Source organism: Somniosus microcephalus, chromosome 20, assembly GCF_052327205.1.
Source record: "Somniosus microcephalus isolate GS21.2 chromosome 20, FLI_Smic_1.0, whole genome shotgun sequence".
NCBI classification, from domain to species: domain Eukaryota; kingdom Metazoa; phylum Chordata; class Chondrichthyes; order Squaliformes; family Somniosidae; genus Somniosus; species Somniosus microcephalus.
The window spans coordinates 4,272,589-4,285,981 of record NC_141006.1 but is presented as its reverse complement, the minus strand read 5'-3'; the positions used below and the strand labels follow the sequence as shown (position 1 = coordinate 4,285,981).

At 59.9% G+C, this 13,393-nt stretch overlaps 1 protein-coding gene across 1 annotated transcript in view; it reads left to right on the top strand.

The window, feature by feature from the left end:
- Window positions 1-901: 901 nt before the first annotated feature.
- The window catches only part of col9a2 (procollagen, type IX, alpha 2), a 168,974-nt gene continuing 156,482 nt past the window's right edge, over window positions 902-13,393 (top strand). Inside the window, exons 1-3 of the mRNA XM_085963164.1 lie at window positions 902-937; window positions 1,198-1,254; window positions 1,484-1,537. Coding sequence (XP_085819290.1) covers window positions 902-937; window positions 1,198-1,254; window positions 1,484-1,537 — 147 coding nt within the window. The remainder of the gene's footprint in view (window positions 938-1,197; window positions 1,255-1,483; window positions 1,538-13,393) is intronic.

Below are 13,393 nucleotides of genomic sequence, written 5' to 3'. Positions count from 1 at the left end.
GTACAGTTCTGGCCACCATATTATAGAAAGGATATAGAGGCACTGGAGAGGGTGCGGAGAGGATTTACAAGGATGATACCAGAAATGCGAGGGTACACATATCAGGAAAGGATGAACAGGCTGGGTCTCTTTTCTCTTGAAAAGAGAAGGCTGAGGGGTGACCTAATAGAGGTCTTTAAAATTATGAAAGATTTTGATAGGGTGGATACAGAGAGAGTGTTTCCACTTGTGGGGAAGAGCATAACTAGAGGCCATCAATATAAGACAGTCACCAGGAGTTCAAGTGGGGAGTTCAGGAGAAACTTCTTTACCCAGAGAGTGGTGAGAATGTGTGACTCGCTACCACAGGGAGTGGTTGAAGCAAATAGTATCGATGCATTTAAGGGGAGGCTGGACAAGCCCATGAGGGAGAAGGGAATCGAGGGTTATGCTGATAGATTTAGATGAGGAAAGACGGGAGGAGGCTCGAGTGGAGCATAAACACCGGCATGGACTGGCTGGGCTGAATGTCCTGTTTCTGTGCTGTGTATCCAATGTAATCCTATATATACTTGAAATGGAAAAGCAAATACAGGACTATGAGGAAGGGGAAGGGGAGTGGGGTTAATTGGATAGCGCTTTCATAAAGCCAACTCAGGCCGCCTCCTGTGCTGTGTGACTGTGATATTTGATATTTTGGGCTGTTGAATTCCCTGTGCCCAGTGTGGCACTGAGTTATACTGTCAGCTTTAATCACTGGTCTCCAGTGTGCCTGCTGATCTCAGGTGGGGCAAGTATGGGCTCTGCAATTGGCCTTCAGTGTCCCTGGGCTAGGAAAGGAAATAAAGGGGCAGGGTTGGTGCTCCTCACCTCTACCCTCCGCGCTCCACTGGAACGTGTGTGCGCCCTTCAGATGAGGACCATGACACCCCAGAATACTCACTGTCCAGGCCGGCGTGTAAAGAATAGGCCAAGTGGTCGGGAGCAGCAGTACTGAACCCCAGATCAGTCACTGCCTTCAGCCAAGCAGTGGGGCTGGGGAAAAATCCAGCCCGGCTGTAGGCCGAGGCCCTGAATCCGTCATTGGTCTTTGTGTTTGCAAAACATTTACCAGCCAGAGGGCAAAGTGCAGCGGCTTCTAACTTGGGGAAATGAAGCACAGGCCCTAAAATTCGTTCCATGACTGACGATGTCTCTGAACTCTGTGTCTGATTCCAGTGCCCAACCTCGTGCCCTCCTGGACTGAAAGGCCCACAAGGACTTCAGGGGCTCAAAGTAAGTCTCTTTATTTCCCATGGAACTAAGCGTGCGTGTTTACTCTGTACTTTATAAGATGTAAATAGTTTAACACAGCTTAACAAAATAGTGAAATACAAATTCTAAATATCATCAGAAGCCAACCGTTGGAGTGTAGAAGTGATCGACACAGCTGCCGGTGTCACTGTTTCGGCAGAAGTCGAATGAACAGTGATTAACCAAACAACTGCAACATTTCCATTCACAGGGACACAAGGGCCGACCGGGATCTCTAGGAAACTCTGGCAGACAGGGACCCTCGGTGAGTATGTTACAGACCATTCCTGAATATAGCCACGTGGTGTTGCTGGTGGTATCGCACAAACACTGGCACCGTCGCATTCAATCCTTCTCCCGGCTGATTTAACTAACAGCGTAGGCTGTTTACTTTACCCGAGCTCCGTTACATTGGCGCAGAGGGGGATTTGGTAAGAGTGGTCTGTGACATCAGCAGCACTCATTACTACTATTGAGAATGGTGTGTGTACAGGGGAAGTGAGAGACAGAGAGTGTGACAGTGTGAACGAGACTGAGAGAGAGACTGTGAGAGAGGGAGCTCCTCAGCCTACGTGAAAGAGAGACATTATCCTCAACCTACAGCTCGTATTTATTTTCACCGCAAATTGCTGAAAGTGCGAACTGTTGAACAGGGCAATGGGTCGCCTGGGACCCCAGTCAATGACAATTCCAAGGGTCTTATCTCCTTCACCAATGAGATTTAATGAGAGCGAAAGAAACAGAGTGAACAACAGAGGAGGAAATAGCGTGAATTAGAGACAAATTAGAAACAAAGCGAAATAAAGAGAGGGAAGGAAAGATTGGATTAAAAGAGAGAGAGAAAAAAGTGAAAGAAAGCAAAAGTAAGAACTTTTTTTTAAAAGAGGGGATTGGCTCTGACTAGGTGGGAGAGGGTCAGGGGTGAGGGGATTGGGCCGGGTGGGGTGGGAGAGGGTCAGGGTGAGGGGATTGGGCCGGGTGGGGTGGGAGAGGGTCAGGGTGAGGGGATTGGGCTGGGTGGGAGTGGGAGTGGGTCAGGGTGAGGGGATTGGGCCGGGTGGGGTGGGAGAGGGTCGGGGTGAGGGGATTGGGCCGGGTGGGAGAGGGTCGGGGTGAGGGGATTGGGCCGGGTGGGGTGGGAGAGGGTCAGGGTGAGGGTATTGGGCTGGGTGGGAGTGGGAGTGGGTCAGGGTGAGGGGATTGGGCCGGGTGGGGTGGGAGAGGGTCAGGGTGAGGGGATTGGGCCGGGTGGGGTGGGAGAGGGTCAGGGTGAGGGGATTGGGCCGGGTTTGGTGGGAGAGGGTCGGGGTGAGGGGATTGGGCTGGGTGGGGTGGGAGAGGGTCGGGGTGAGGGGATTGGGCTGGGTGGGGTGGGAGAGGGTCGGGGTGAGGGGATTGGGCCGGGTGGGGTGGGAGAGGGTCGGGGTGAGGGGATTGGGCCGGGTGGGAGTGGGTCAGGGTGAGGGGATTGGGCCGGGTGGGGTGGGAGAGGGTCGGGGTGAGGGGATTGGGCCGGGTGGGAGAGGGTCAGGGTGAGGGGATTGGGCCGGGTGGGGTGGGAGAGGGTCGGGGTGAGGGGATTGGGCCGGGTGGGGTGGGAGAGGGTCAGGGTGAGGGGATTGGGCCGGGTTTGGTGGGAGAGGGTCGGGGTGAGGGGATTGGGCCGGGTGGGGTGGGAGAGGGTCGGGGTGAGGGGATTGGGCCGGGTGGGGTGGGAGAGGGTCAGGGTGAGGGGATTGGGCCGGGTGGGGTGGGAGAGGGTCGGGGTGAGGGGATTGGGCAGGGTGGGAGTGGGAGTGGGTCAGGGTGAGGGGATTGGGCCGGGTGGGGTGGGAGAGGGTCAGGGTGAGGGGATTGGGCCGGGTGGGAGAGGGTCAGGGTGAGGGGATTGGGCCGGGTGGGAGTGGGTCAGGGTGAGAGGATTGGGCCGGGTGGGGTGGGAGTGGGTCAGGGTGAGGGGATTGGGCCGGGTGGGGTGGGAGAGGGTCAGGGTGAGGGGATTGGGCCGGGTTTGGTGGGAGAGGGTCGGGGTGAGGGGATTGGGCCGGGTGGGGTGGGAGAGGGTCAGGGTGAGGGGATTGGGCCGGGTGGGGTGGGAGAGGGTCAGGGTGAGGGGATTGGGCCGGGTGGGGTGGGAGAGGGTCAGGGTGAGGGGATTGGGCCGGGTGGGAGTGGGTCAGGGTGAGGGGATTGGGCCGGGTGGGGTGGGAGAGGTTCGGGGTGAGGGGATTGGGCCGGGTGGGAGAGGGTCAGGGTGAGGGGATTGGGCCGGGTGGGGTGGGAGAGGTTCGGGGTGAGGGGATTGGGCCGGGTGGGGTGGGAGTGGGTCAGGGTGAGGGGATTGGGCCGGGTGGGGTGGGAGTGGGTCAGGGTGAGGGGATTGGGCCGGGTGGGGTGGGAGAGGGTCGGGGTGAGAGGATTGGGCCGGGTGGGGTGGGAGAGGGTCAGGGTGAGGGGATTGGGCCGGGTGGGGTGGGAGTGGGTCAGGGTGAGGGGATTGGGCCGGGTGGGGTGGGAGAGGGTCGGGGTGAGGGGATTGGGCCGGGTGGGAGAGGGTCAGGGTGAGGGGATTGGGCCGGGTGGGGTGGGAGAGGGTCAGGGTGAGGGGATTGGGCCGGGTGGGGTGGGAGTGGGTCAGGGTGAGGGGATTGGGCCGGGTGGGAGAGGGTCGGGGTGAGGGGATTGGGCCGGGTGGGGTGGGAGAGGGTCAGGGTGAGGGGATTGGGCCGGGTGGGGTGGGAGAGGGTCAGGGTGAGGAGATTGGGCCGGGTGGGGTGGGAGAGGGTCGGGGTGAGGGGATTGGGCCGGGTGGGGTGGGAGTGGGTCAGGGTGAGGGGATTGGGCCGGGTGGGGTGGGAGAGGGTCGGGGTGAGGGGATTGGGCCGGGTGGGGTGGGAGAGGGTCAGGGTGAGGTGATTGGCTCTGATGGGGTGGGAGAGGGTCAGGGTGAGGGGATTGGGCCGGGTGGGGTGGGAGAGGGTCAGGGTGAGGGGATTGGGCTGGGTGGGAGTGGGAGTGGGTCAGGGTGAGGGGATTGGGCCGGGTGGGGTGGGAGAGGGTCGGGGTGAGGGGATTGGGCCGGGTGGGGTGGGAGAGGGTCAGGGTGAGGGGATTGGGCCGGGTGGGAGAGGGTCAGGGTGAGGGGATTGGGCCGGGTGGGGTGGGAGAGGGTCGGGGTGAGGGGATTGGGCCGGGTGGGGTGGGAGAGGGTCAGGGTGAGGGGATTGGGCCGGGTGGGGTGGGAGAGGGTCAGGGTGAGGGGATTGGGCCGGGTGGGGTGGGAGAGGGTCAGGGTGAGGGGATTGGGCCGGGTGGGGTGGGAGTGGGTCAGGGTGAGGGGATTGGGCCGGGTGGGGTGGGAGAGGGTCGGGGTGAGGGGATTGGGCCGGGTGGGGTGGGAGAGGGTCAGGGTGAGGGGATTGGGCCGGGTGGGGTGGGAGAGGGTCAGGGTGAGGGGATTGGGCCGGGTGGGGTGGGAGAGGGTCGGGGTGAGGGGATTGGGCCGGGTGGGGTGGGAGAGGGTCAGGGTGAGGGGATTGGGCCGGGTGGGGTGGGAGTGGGTCAGGGTGAGGAGATTGGGCCGGGTGGGGTGGGAGAGGGTCGGGGTGAGGGGATTGGGCCGGGTGGGGTGGGAGAGGGTCGGGGTGAGGGGATTGGGCCGGGTGGGGTGGGAGAGGGTCAGGGTGAGGGGATTGGGCCGGGTGGGGTGGGAGAGGGTCGGGGTGAGGGGATTGGGCCGGGTGGGGTGGGAGTGGGTCAGAGTGAGGGGATTGGGCCGGGTGGGGTGGGAGAGGGTCAGGGTGAGGGGATTGGGCCGGGTGGGGTGGGAGAGGGTCAGGGTGAGGGGATTGGGCTGGGTGGGGTGGGAGAGGGTCGGGGTGAGGGGATTGGGCCGGTTCGGGTGGGAGAGGGTCGGGGTGAGGGGATTGGGCCGGGTGGGGTGGGAGAGGGTCAGGGTGAGGGGATTGGGCCGGGTGGGGTGGGAGAGGGTCAGGGTGAGGGGATTGGGCCGGGTGGGGTGGGAGAGGGTCGGGGTGAGGGGATTGGGCCGGGTGGGGTGGGAGAGGGTCAGGGTGAGGGGATTGGGCCGGGTGGGGTGGGAGTGGGTCAGGGTGAGGAGATTGGGCCGGGTGGGGTGGGAGAGGGTCGGGGTGAGGGGATTGGGCCGGGTGGGGTGGGAGAGGGTCGGGGTGAGGGGATTGGGCCGGGTGGGGTGGGAGAGGGTCAGGGTGAGGGGATTGGGCCGGGTGGGGTGGGAGAGGGTCGGGGTGAGGGGATTGGGCCGGGTGGGGTGGGAGTGGGTCTGAGTGAGGGGATTGGGCCGGGTGGGGTGGGAGAGGGTCAGGGTGAGGGGATTGGGCCGGGTGGGGTGGGAGAGGGTCAGGGTGAGGGGATTGGGCTGGGTGGGAGAGGGTCAGGGTGAGGGGATTGGGCCGGGTGGGGTGGGAGAGGGTCAGGGTGAGGGGATTGGGCCGGGTGGGGTGGGAGAGGGTCAGGGTGAGCGGATTGGGCCGGGTGGGGTGGGAGAGGGTCGGGGTGAGGGGATTGGGCCGGGTGGGGTGGGAGAGGGTCAGGGTGAGGGGATTGGGCCGGGTGGAGTGGGAGTGGGTCAGGGTGAGGGGATTGGGCCGGGTGGGGTGGGAGAGGGTCAGGGTGAGGGTATTGGGCCGGGTGGGGTGGGAGAGGGTCAGGGTGAGGGGATTGGGCCGGGTGGGGTGGGAGAGGGTCAGGGTGAGCGGATTGGGCCGGGTGGGGTGGGAGAGGGTCGGGGTGAGGGGATTGGGCCGGGTGGGGTGGGAGAGGGTCAGGGTGAGGGGATTGGGCCGGGTGGAGTGGGAGTGGGTCAGGGTGAGGGGATTGGGCCGGGTGGGGTGGGAGAGGGTCGGGGTGAGGGGATTGGGCCGGGTGGGGTGGGAGAGGGTCGGGGTGAGGGGATTGGGCCGGGTGGGGTGGGAGAGGGTCGGGGTGAGGGGATTGGGCCGGGTGGGGTGGGAGAGGGTTGGGGTGAGGGGATTGGGCCGGGTGGGGTGGGAGAGGGTCAGGGTGAGGGGATTGGCTCTGATGGGGTGGGAGAGGGTCAGGGTGAGGGGATTGGGCCGGGTGGGGTGGGAGAGGGTCAGGGTGATGGGATTGGCTCTGACTGGGTGGGAGAGGGTCAGGGTGAGGGGATTGGGCCGGGTGGGAGAGGGTCAGGGTGAGGGGATTGGGCCGGGTGGGAGTGGGTCAGGGTGAGGGGATTGGGCCGGGTGGGGTGGGAGTGGGTCAGGGTGAGGGGATTGGGCCGGGTGGGGTGGGAGAGGGTCAGGGTGAGGGGATTGGGCCGGGTTTGGTGGGAGAGGGTCGGGGTGAGGGGATTGGGCCGGGTGGGGTGGGAGAGGGTCGGGGTGAGGGGATTGGGCCGGGTGGGGTGGGAGAGGGTCAGGGTGAGGGGATTGGGCCGGGTGGGGTGGAAGAGGGTCGGGGTGAGGGGATTGGGCTGGGTGGGAGTGGGAGTGGGTCAGGGTGAGGGGATTGGGCCGGGTGGGGTGGGAGAGGGTCAGGGTGAGGGGATTGGGCCGGGTGGGGTGGGAGTGGGTCAGGGTGAGGGGATTGGTCCGGGTGGGGTGGGAGAGGGTCGGGGTGAGGGGATTGGGCCGGGTGGGGTGGGAGAGGGTCAGGGTGAGGGGATTGGGCCGGGTGGGAGAGGGTCAGGGTGAGCGGATTGGGCCGGGTGGGGTGGGAGTGGGTCAGGGTGAGGGGATTGGTCCGGGTGGGGTGGGAGAGGGTCGGGGTGAGGGGATTGGGCCGGGTGGGGTGGGAGAGGGTCAGGGTGAGGGGATTGGGCCGGGTGGGGTGGGAGTGGATCAGGGTGAGGGGATTGGGCTGGGTGGGGTGGGAGAGGGTCAGGGTGAGGGGATTGGGCCGGGTGGGGTGGGAGAGGGTCAGGGTGAGGGGATTGGGCCGGGTGGGAGTGGGTCAGGGTGAGGGGATTGGGCCGGGTGGGGTGGGAGAGGTTCGGGGTGAGGGGATTGGGCCGGGTGGGAGAGGGTCAGGGTGAGGGGATTGGGCCGGGTGGGGTGGGAGAGGTTCGGGGTGAGGGGATTGGGCCGGGTGGGGTGGGAGTGGGTCAGGGTGAGGGGATTGGGCCGGGTGGGGTGGGAGTGGGTCAGGGTGAGGTGATTGGCTCTGATGGGGTGGGAGAGGGTCAGGGTGAGGGGATTGGGCCGGGTGGGGTGGGAGAGGGTCAGGGTGAGGGGATTGGGCCGGGTGGAGTGGGAGTGGGTCAGGGTGAGGGGATTGGGCCGGGTGGGGTGGGAGAGGGTCGGGGTGAGGGGATTGGGCCGGGTGGGGTGGGAGAGGGTCAGGGTGAGGGGATTGGGCCGGGTGGGAGAGGGTCAGGGTGAGGGGATTGGGCCGGGTGGGGTGGGAGAGGGTCGGGGTGAGGGGATTGGGCCGGGTGGGGTGGGAGTGGGTCAGGGTGAGGGGATTGGGCCGGGTGGGGTGGGAGAGGGTCAGGGTGAGGGGATTGGGCCGGGTGGGGTGGGAGAGGGTCGGGGTGAGGGGATTGGGCCGGGTGGGGTGGGAGAGGGTCGGGGTGAGGGGATTGGGCCGGGTGGGGTGGGAGAGGGTCAGGGTGAGGGGATTGGGCCGGGTGGGGTGGGAGAGGGTCAGGGTGAGGGGATTGGGCCGGGTGGGGTGGGAGTGGGTCAGGGTGAGGAGATTGGGCCGGGTGGGGTGGGAGAGGGTCGGGGTGAGGGCATTGGGCCGGGTGGGGTGGGAGAGGGTCAGGGTGAGGGGATTGGGCCGGGTGGGGTGGGAGAGGGTCGGGGTGAGGGGATTGGGCCGGGTGGGGTGGGAGTGGGTCAGGGTGAGGGGATTGGGCCGGGTGGGGTGGGAGAGGGTCAGGGTGAGGGGATTGGGCCGGGTGGAGTGGGAGTGGGTCAGGGTGAGGGGATTGGGCCGGGTGGGGTGGGAGAGGGTCGGGGTGAGGGGATTGGGCCGGGTGGGGTGGGAGAGGGTCGGGGTGAGGGGATTGGGCCGGGTGGGGTGGGAGAGGGTTGGGGTGAGGGGATTGGGCCGGGTGGGGTGGGAGAGGGTCAGGGTGAGGGGATTGGCTCTGATGGGGTTGGAGAGGGTCAGGGTGAGGGGATTGGGCCGGGTGGGGTGGGAGAGGGTCAGGGTGATGGGATTGGCTCTGACTGGGTGGGAGAGGGTCAGGGTGAGGGGATTGGGCCGGGTGGGGTGGGAGAGGGTCAGGGTGAGGGGATTGGGCCGGGTGGGAGAGGGTCAGGGTGAGGGGATTGGGCCGGGTGGGGTGGGAGAGGGTTGGGGTGAGGGGATTGGGCCGGGTGGGGTGGGAGAGGGTCAGGGTGAGGGGATTGGGCCGGGTGGGGTGGGAGAGGGTCAGGGTGATGGGATTGGCTCTGACTGGGTGGGAGAGGGTCAGGGTGAGGGGATTGGGCCGGGTGGGGTGGGAGAGGGTCGGGGTGAGGGGATTGGGCCGGGTGGGGTGGGAGTGGGTCAGGGTGAGGGGAGTGGGCCGGGTGGGAGAGGGTCAGGGTGAGGGGTTTGGGCCGGGTGGGGTGGGAGAGGGTCAGGGTGAGGGGATTGGGCCGGGTGGGGTGGGAGAGGGTCAGGGTGAGGGGATTGGGCCGGGTGGGGTGGGAGAGGGTCAGGGTGAGGGGATTGGGCCGGGTGGGGTGGGAGAGGGTCGGGGTGAGGGGATTGGGCCGGGTGGGGTGGGAGTGGGTCGGGGTGAGGGGATTGGGCCGGGTGGGAGAGGGTCGGGGTGAGGGGATTGGGCCGGGTGGGAGTGGGTCAGGGTGAGGGGATTGGGCCGGGTGGGGTGGGAGTGGGTCAGGGTGAGGGGATTGGGCCGGGTGGGGTGGGAGAGGGTCAGGGTGAGGGGATTGGGCCGGGTGGGAGAGGGTCAGGGTGAGGGGATTGGGCCGGGTGGGAGAGGGTCGGGGTGAGGGGATTGGGCCGGGTGGGAGTGGGAGTGGGTCGGGGTGAGGGGATTGGGCCGGGTGGGGTGGGAGTGTGTCAGGGTGAGGGGATTGGGCTGGGTGGGGTGGGAGAGGGTCAGGGTGAGGGGATTGGGCCGGGTGGGAGAGGGTCAGGGTGAGGGGATTGGGCCGGGTGGGAGAGGGTCCGGGTGAGGGGATTGGGCCGGGTGGGGTGGGAGTGGGTCAGGGTGAGGGGATTGGGCCGGGTGGGGTGGGAGTGGGTCAGGGTGAGGGGATTGGGCCGGGTGGGGTGGGAGAGGGTCAGGGTGAGGGGATTGGGCCGGGTGGGGTGGGAGAGGGTCAGGGTGAGGGGATTGGGCCGGGTGGGGTGGGAGAGGGTCGGGGTGAGGGGATTGGGCCGGGTGGGGTGGGAGAGGGTCGGGGTGAGGGGATTGGGCCGGGTGGGGTGGGAGAGGGTCAGGGTGAGGGGATTGGGCCGGGTGGGGTGGGAGAGGGTCAGGGTGAGGGGATTGGCTCTGACGGCGTGGCAGTGGGTCAGGTTAATAATTCTCCACTCACTTCTCCCTGGTGCTGTTGAATCCCAGGACCGCTTCCCAGTGCGCCAAACTATAGGAGCTTCCTTCCATACTTGAGGTCTCGCCAGCAATGGTGTTCTCCAAATATTCCTCGCCCCCTGCAGCGGAGCACTGCGTGACTGAGCACTCTACAACAACAACTTGCATTTATATAGCACCTTTAACCTAGTAAAACGTCCCAAGGCGTTTCACAGGAGCGATTATCAAACAAAATTTGACGCCGAGCCACATAAGGAGAAATTAGGGCAGATGAAAGTGCTAGATTTTGAGGAACGTTTTTAGGGAGGAAAGAGAGGTAGAGAGGTGGAGAGGTTTAGGGAGGGAATTCCAGAACTTAGGGCCTTAGCAGCTGAAGCCACGGCCACCAATGGTGAAGCGATTAAAATCGGGATGTGCAAGAATCCAGAATTGGAGGAGTATGTATATATTATATAATAACACACCGTGCGTTACCGGGTATAACACTCTGTATATATTACTAGCCTGGAGTACCCGGCGTTGCCGAGGGAACTGAAGAACCCTCTGCCATGTTTATGAAACTGTTTATAAAACTGTTGGGATTGAAGAACTCTTGCTAAGCACCCAGGAGGTGGTTGTTTAACTTTGTTTTTTGTTAATGGGGATCGCCAGTAGCCATATACTCCAGGTTTCACAGTTTTCCTTCGATGTGAATTTGGAGGTAGCAAGCGGAATTATAATTTTACAATGTTATCATTGACATTAAGGAGAGAGAGAGAGAGAGAGAGAGGGGGAAGGAGAGAGAGAGAGAGAGAGAGGGGGGGAGGAGAGAGAGAGAGGGGGGAAGGAGAGAGAGAGAGGGGGGGAAGGAGAGAGAGACTGAAGAACGTCGCTTTTAACCGGGTCCATACCCAGACTCCAGGAGGACCCCCCCCCCGACCACCAGAGACCAGCGGGGTACATACCAGGACTACTACAGAGACCACCACCACACCAACCGGGACCAGAGAGGATCCCCATGCACAACAACAATATCAGACCTGCACCACTCCTGTCCTACAGGGGAACAGGACCGCCCCCAGCCTGACAGAGGGAGAGATGCACAGGGCGTATGCAATACCTCAGGCAGAGACAATCCATTAAGAGACACTAAGCAGATGTGCAGCAGCATCTACTTCCGCCTTAACAACAGAAAATGCTGGAAAAACTCAGCAGGTCAGGCAACATCCGTGGAGAGAAATTTGAGTTGACATTTCGGGTTGGACCCTTCTTCAAAACTGGGTTTTGAAGAAGGGTCCAACCCGAAACGTCAACTCAAATTTCTCTCCACGGATGTTGCCTGACCTGCTGAGTTTTTCCAGCATTTTCTGTTGTTATTTCGGATTTCCAACATCTGCAGTATTTTGCTATCTACTTCCGCCTTATGGATCAGAAAATGAAAAAAAAAATCAAGGACTAATTACTAGAATGAATTGTAACCAAGTAGTATTAGCATTTATAGACAATTGAGATGATCTTTTTTCCCCCCATTTAGACACGACAAACACATATCATTCTTTAACCTATCATAGTAAAAGATCAAACTTAACATGAAATCCTTATATATTTTGACCTGGAATATCCAAGGTCTACGCTCTTCGGTGCTCGACGTGAAGAGTAGGACCCCAGAGTTCATAGATGAAACTAAAGATCTGGATATTATCATTTTACAGGAAACTTGGTGTAGAGGAGAAGGACACACTGGCCGTCCCCAAAGGTACACAGAGCTGGTGGTCCCCTCCAATAAATTGCCAGGAGTAACCCAAGGCAGAGACTCCGGAGGCATACTGATTTGGTTTAAAGAAGAGCTTAAGAATTGCATCAAATTTATAAAAAAAGGGCGAAAACCACATGTGGCTCAAAATTGAGAGGGGGATTATCTCTAATCCCCAAGATGTTTTCATTTGCGCACTCTATATCCCCCCAATGGAATCCCCGTACTTTAAAGAGGACACCTTCTCCAACATGGAGAGGGAGATTATCCAATTCCAGGCCCAGGGGAACGTGTTGATCTGTGGTGACCTCAACTCAAGAACTGGCGAAGAACCAGACTTCACCAATAATCAGGGAAACAATTACATATTCGGGAATAACCACTTCGATAGCCCTTCCCATCCATACAGGCATAACTGCGACAAGCAGACAAATACCAACGGAAAACAGCTCCTGCAGCTCTGTCGAAGCCTGGGTCTGCACATTGTCAATGGTAGGTTCATGGGAGACCTCCTAGGAAGATCGACCTATTGCTCACCTCTTGGCTGTAGTACCGTAGACTATATGATTACGGATTTGGACCCATCCTCTTTCAGAGCATTCACAGTCAAACCACAAACAACACTGTCAGACCACAGTCAAATTACTATGTATCTTAAAAAGACAGAAACAACCAACACAGAAACACAACCCAGTAAGCTGTACAACACCAAAAAATCGTACAGATGGGCCAAAAACAGCATGGAAAAATACCAGAAAGCAATTAGCAATGAATCAACTCAAGCTCTATTGGACACCTTTCTGGATAACATGTACACTCACAATAAAGAAGGCATAAACCGGGCAGTGAATAACCTAAACAATATTTTTGATAATTTGGCAACAAGGTCAAACTTGAAAGCTCGCAAGAACAAACCCAAAACAAAAAACTATGAAAAATGGTTTGACCCAGATTGCCATAACATGAGGAAAAAACTTAGAAAAATATCAAACCAAAAACACAGACAGCCAGAAAATGAGGAATTACGCCTTACTTATTGTCAGACACTAACACAATACAGAAACACACTCAGAACCAAAAAAGAGCAGTATATTAAGAATACACTCAGCTCCATTGAGGAATCCATTGATTCCAATTGTTTCTGGGTCAACTGGAATACATTACACAAAAAACAACATGACGAATTGGCCATTCAAAATGGAGACACATGGGAAAACCACTTTGAAAAATTATACCAGAAAAACACACTAAGGCCAGAGCAACACCAAATATGCAAAAAACTGGAAAAGCTCAAAATGGCCATAAAAGATAACCAAAACCCGCTAGACTCCATAATAACAGAAAAAGAACTAGTTGAAAAACTCAAGGACCTGCGACCAGGAAAAGCTTGCGGTGCAGACGGCATACTAAGCGAGATGATTAAACACACAGACGATAAAATGAAACTGGCTATCCTAAAACTCTTCAACTTGGTTCTGAGTGTCGGTTACTTCCCTGATATCTGGAACAAAGGACTCATAACGCCCATATCCAAAAGTGGGGACAAAGTCGACCCAAATAACTATCGAGGCATCTGTGTAAACAGTAACCTGGGTAAGGTATTCTGTAGTATCATAAACAAAAGACTTATAAACTTCCTTGAGGAGCACAATGTCTTGAGTAAAAGCCAAATTGGATTCCTGCCAAACTATAGAACATCAGATCATATCTTCACCCTACAGACCCTAATTGGCAAACATGTTCATCAAAACAAAAGCAAAATCTACGCATGCTTTATAGATTTCCAGAAGGCTTTCGATTCCATCTGGCACGACGGTTTATTCCTGAAACTTATCGAAAGCCGGGTAGGGGGAAAAACATATGATGTAATTAAATCAATGTATACAAAC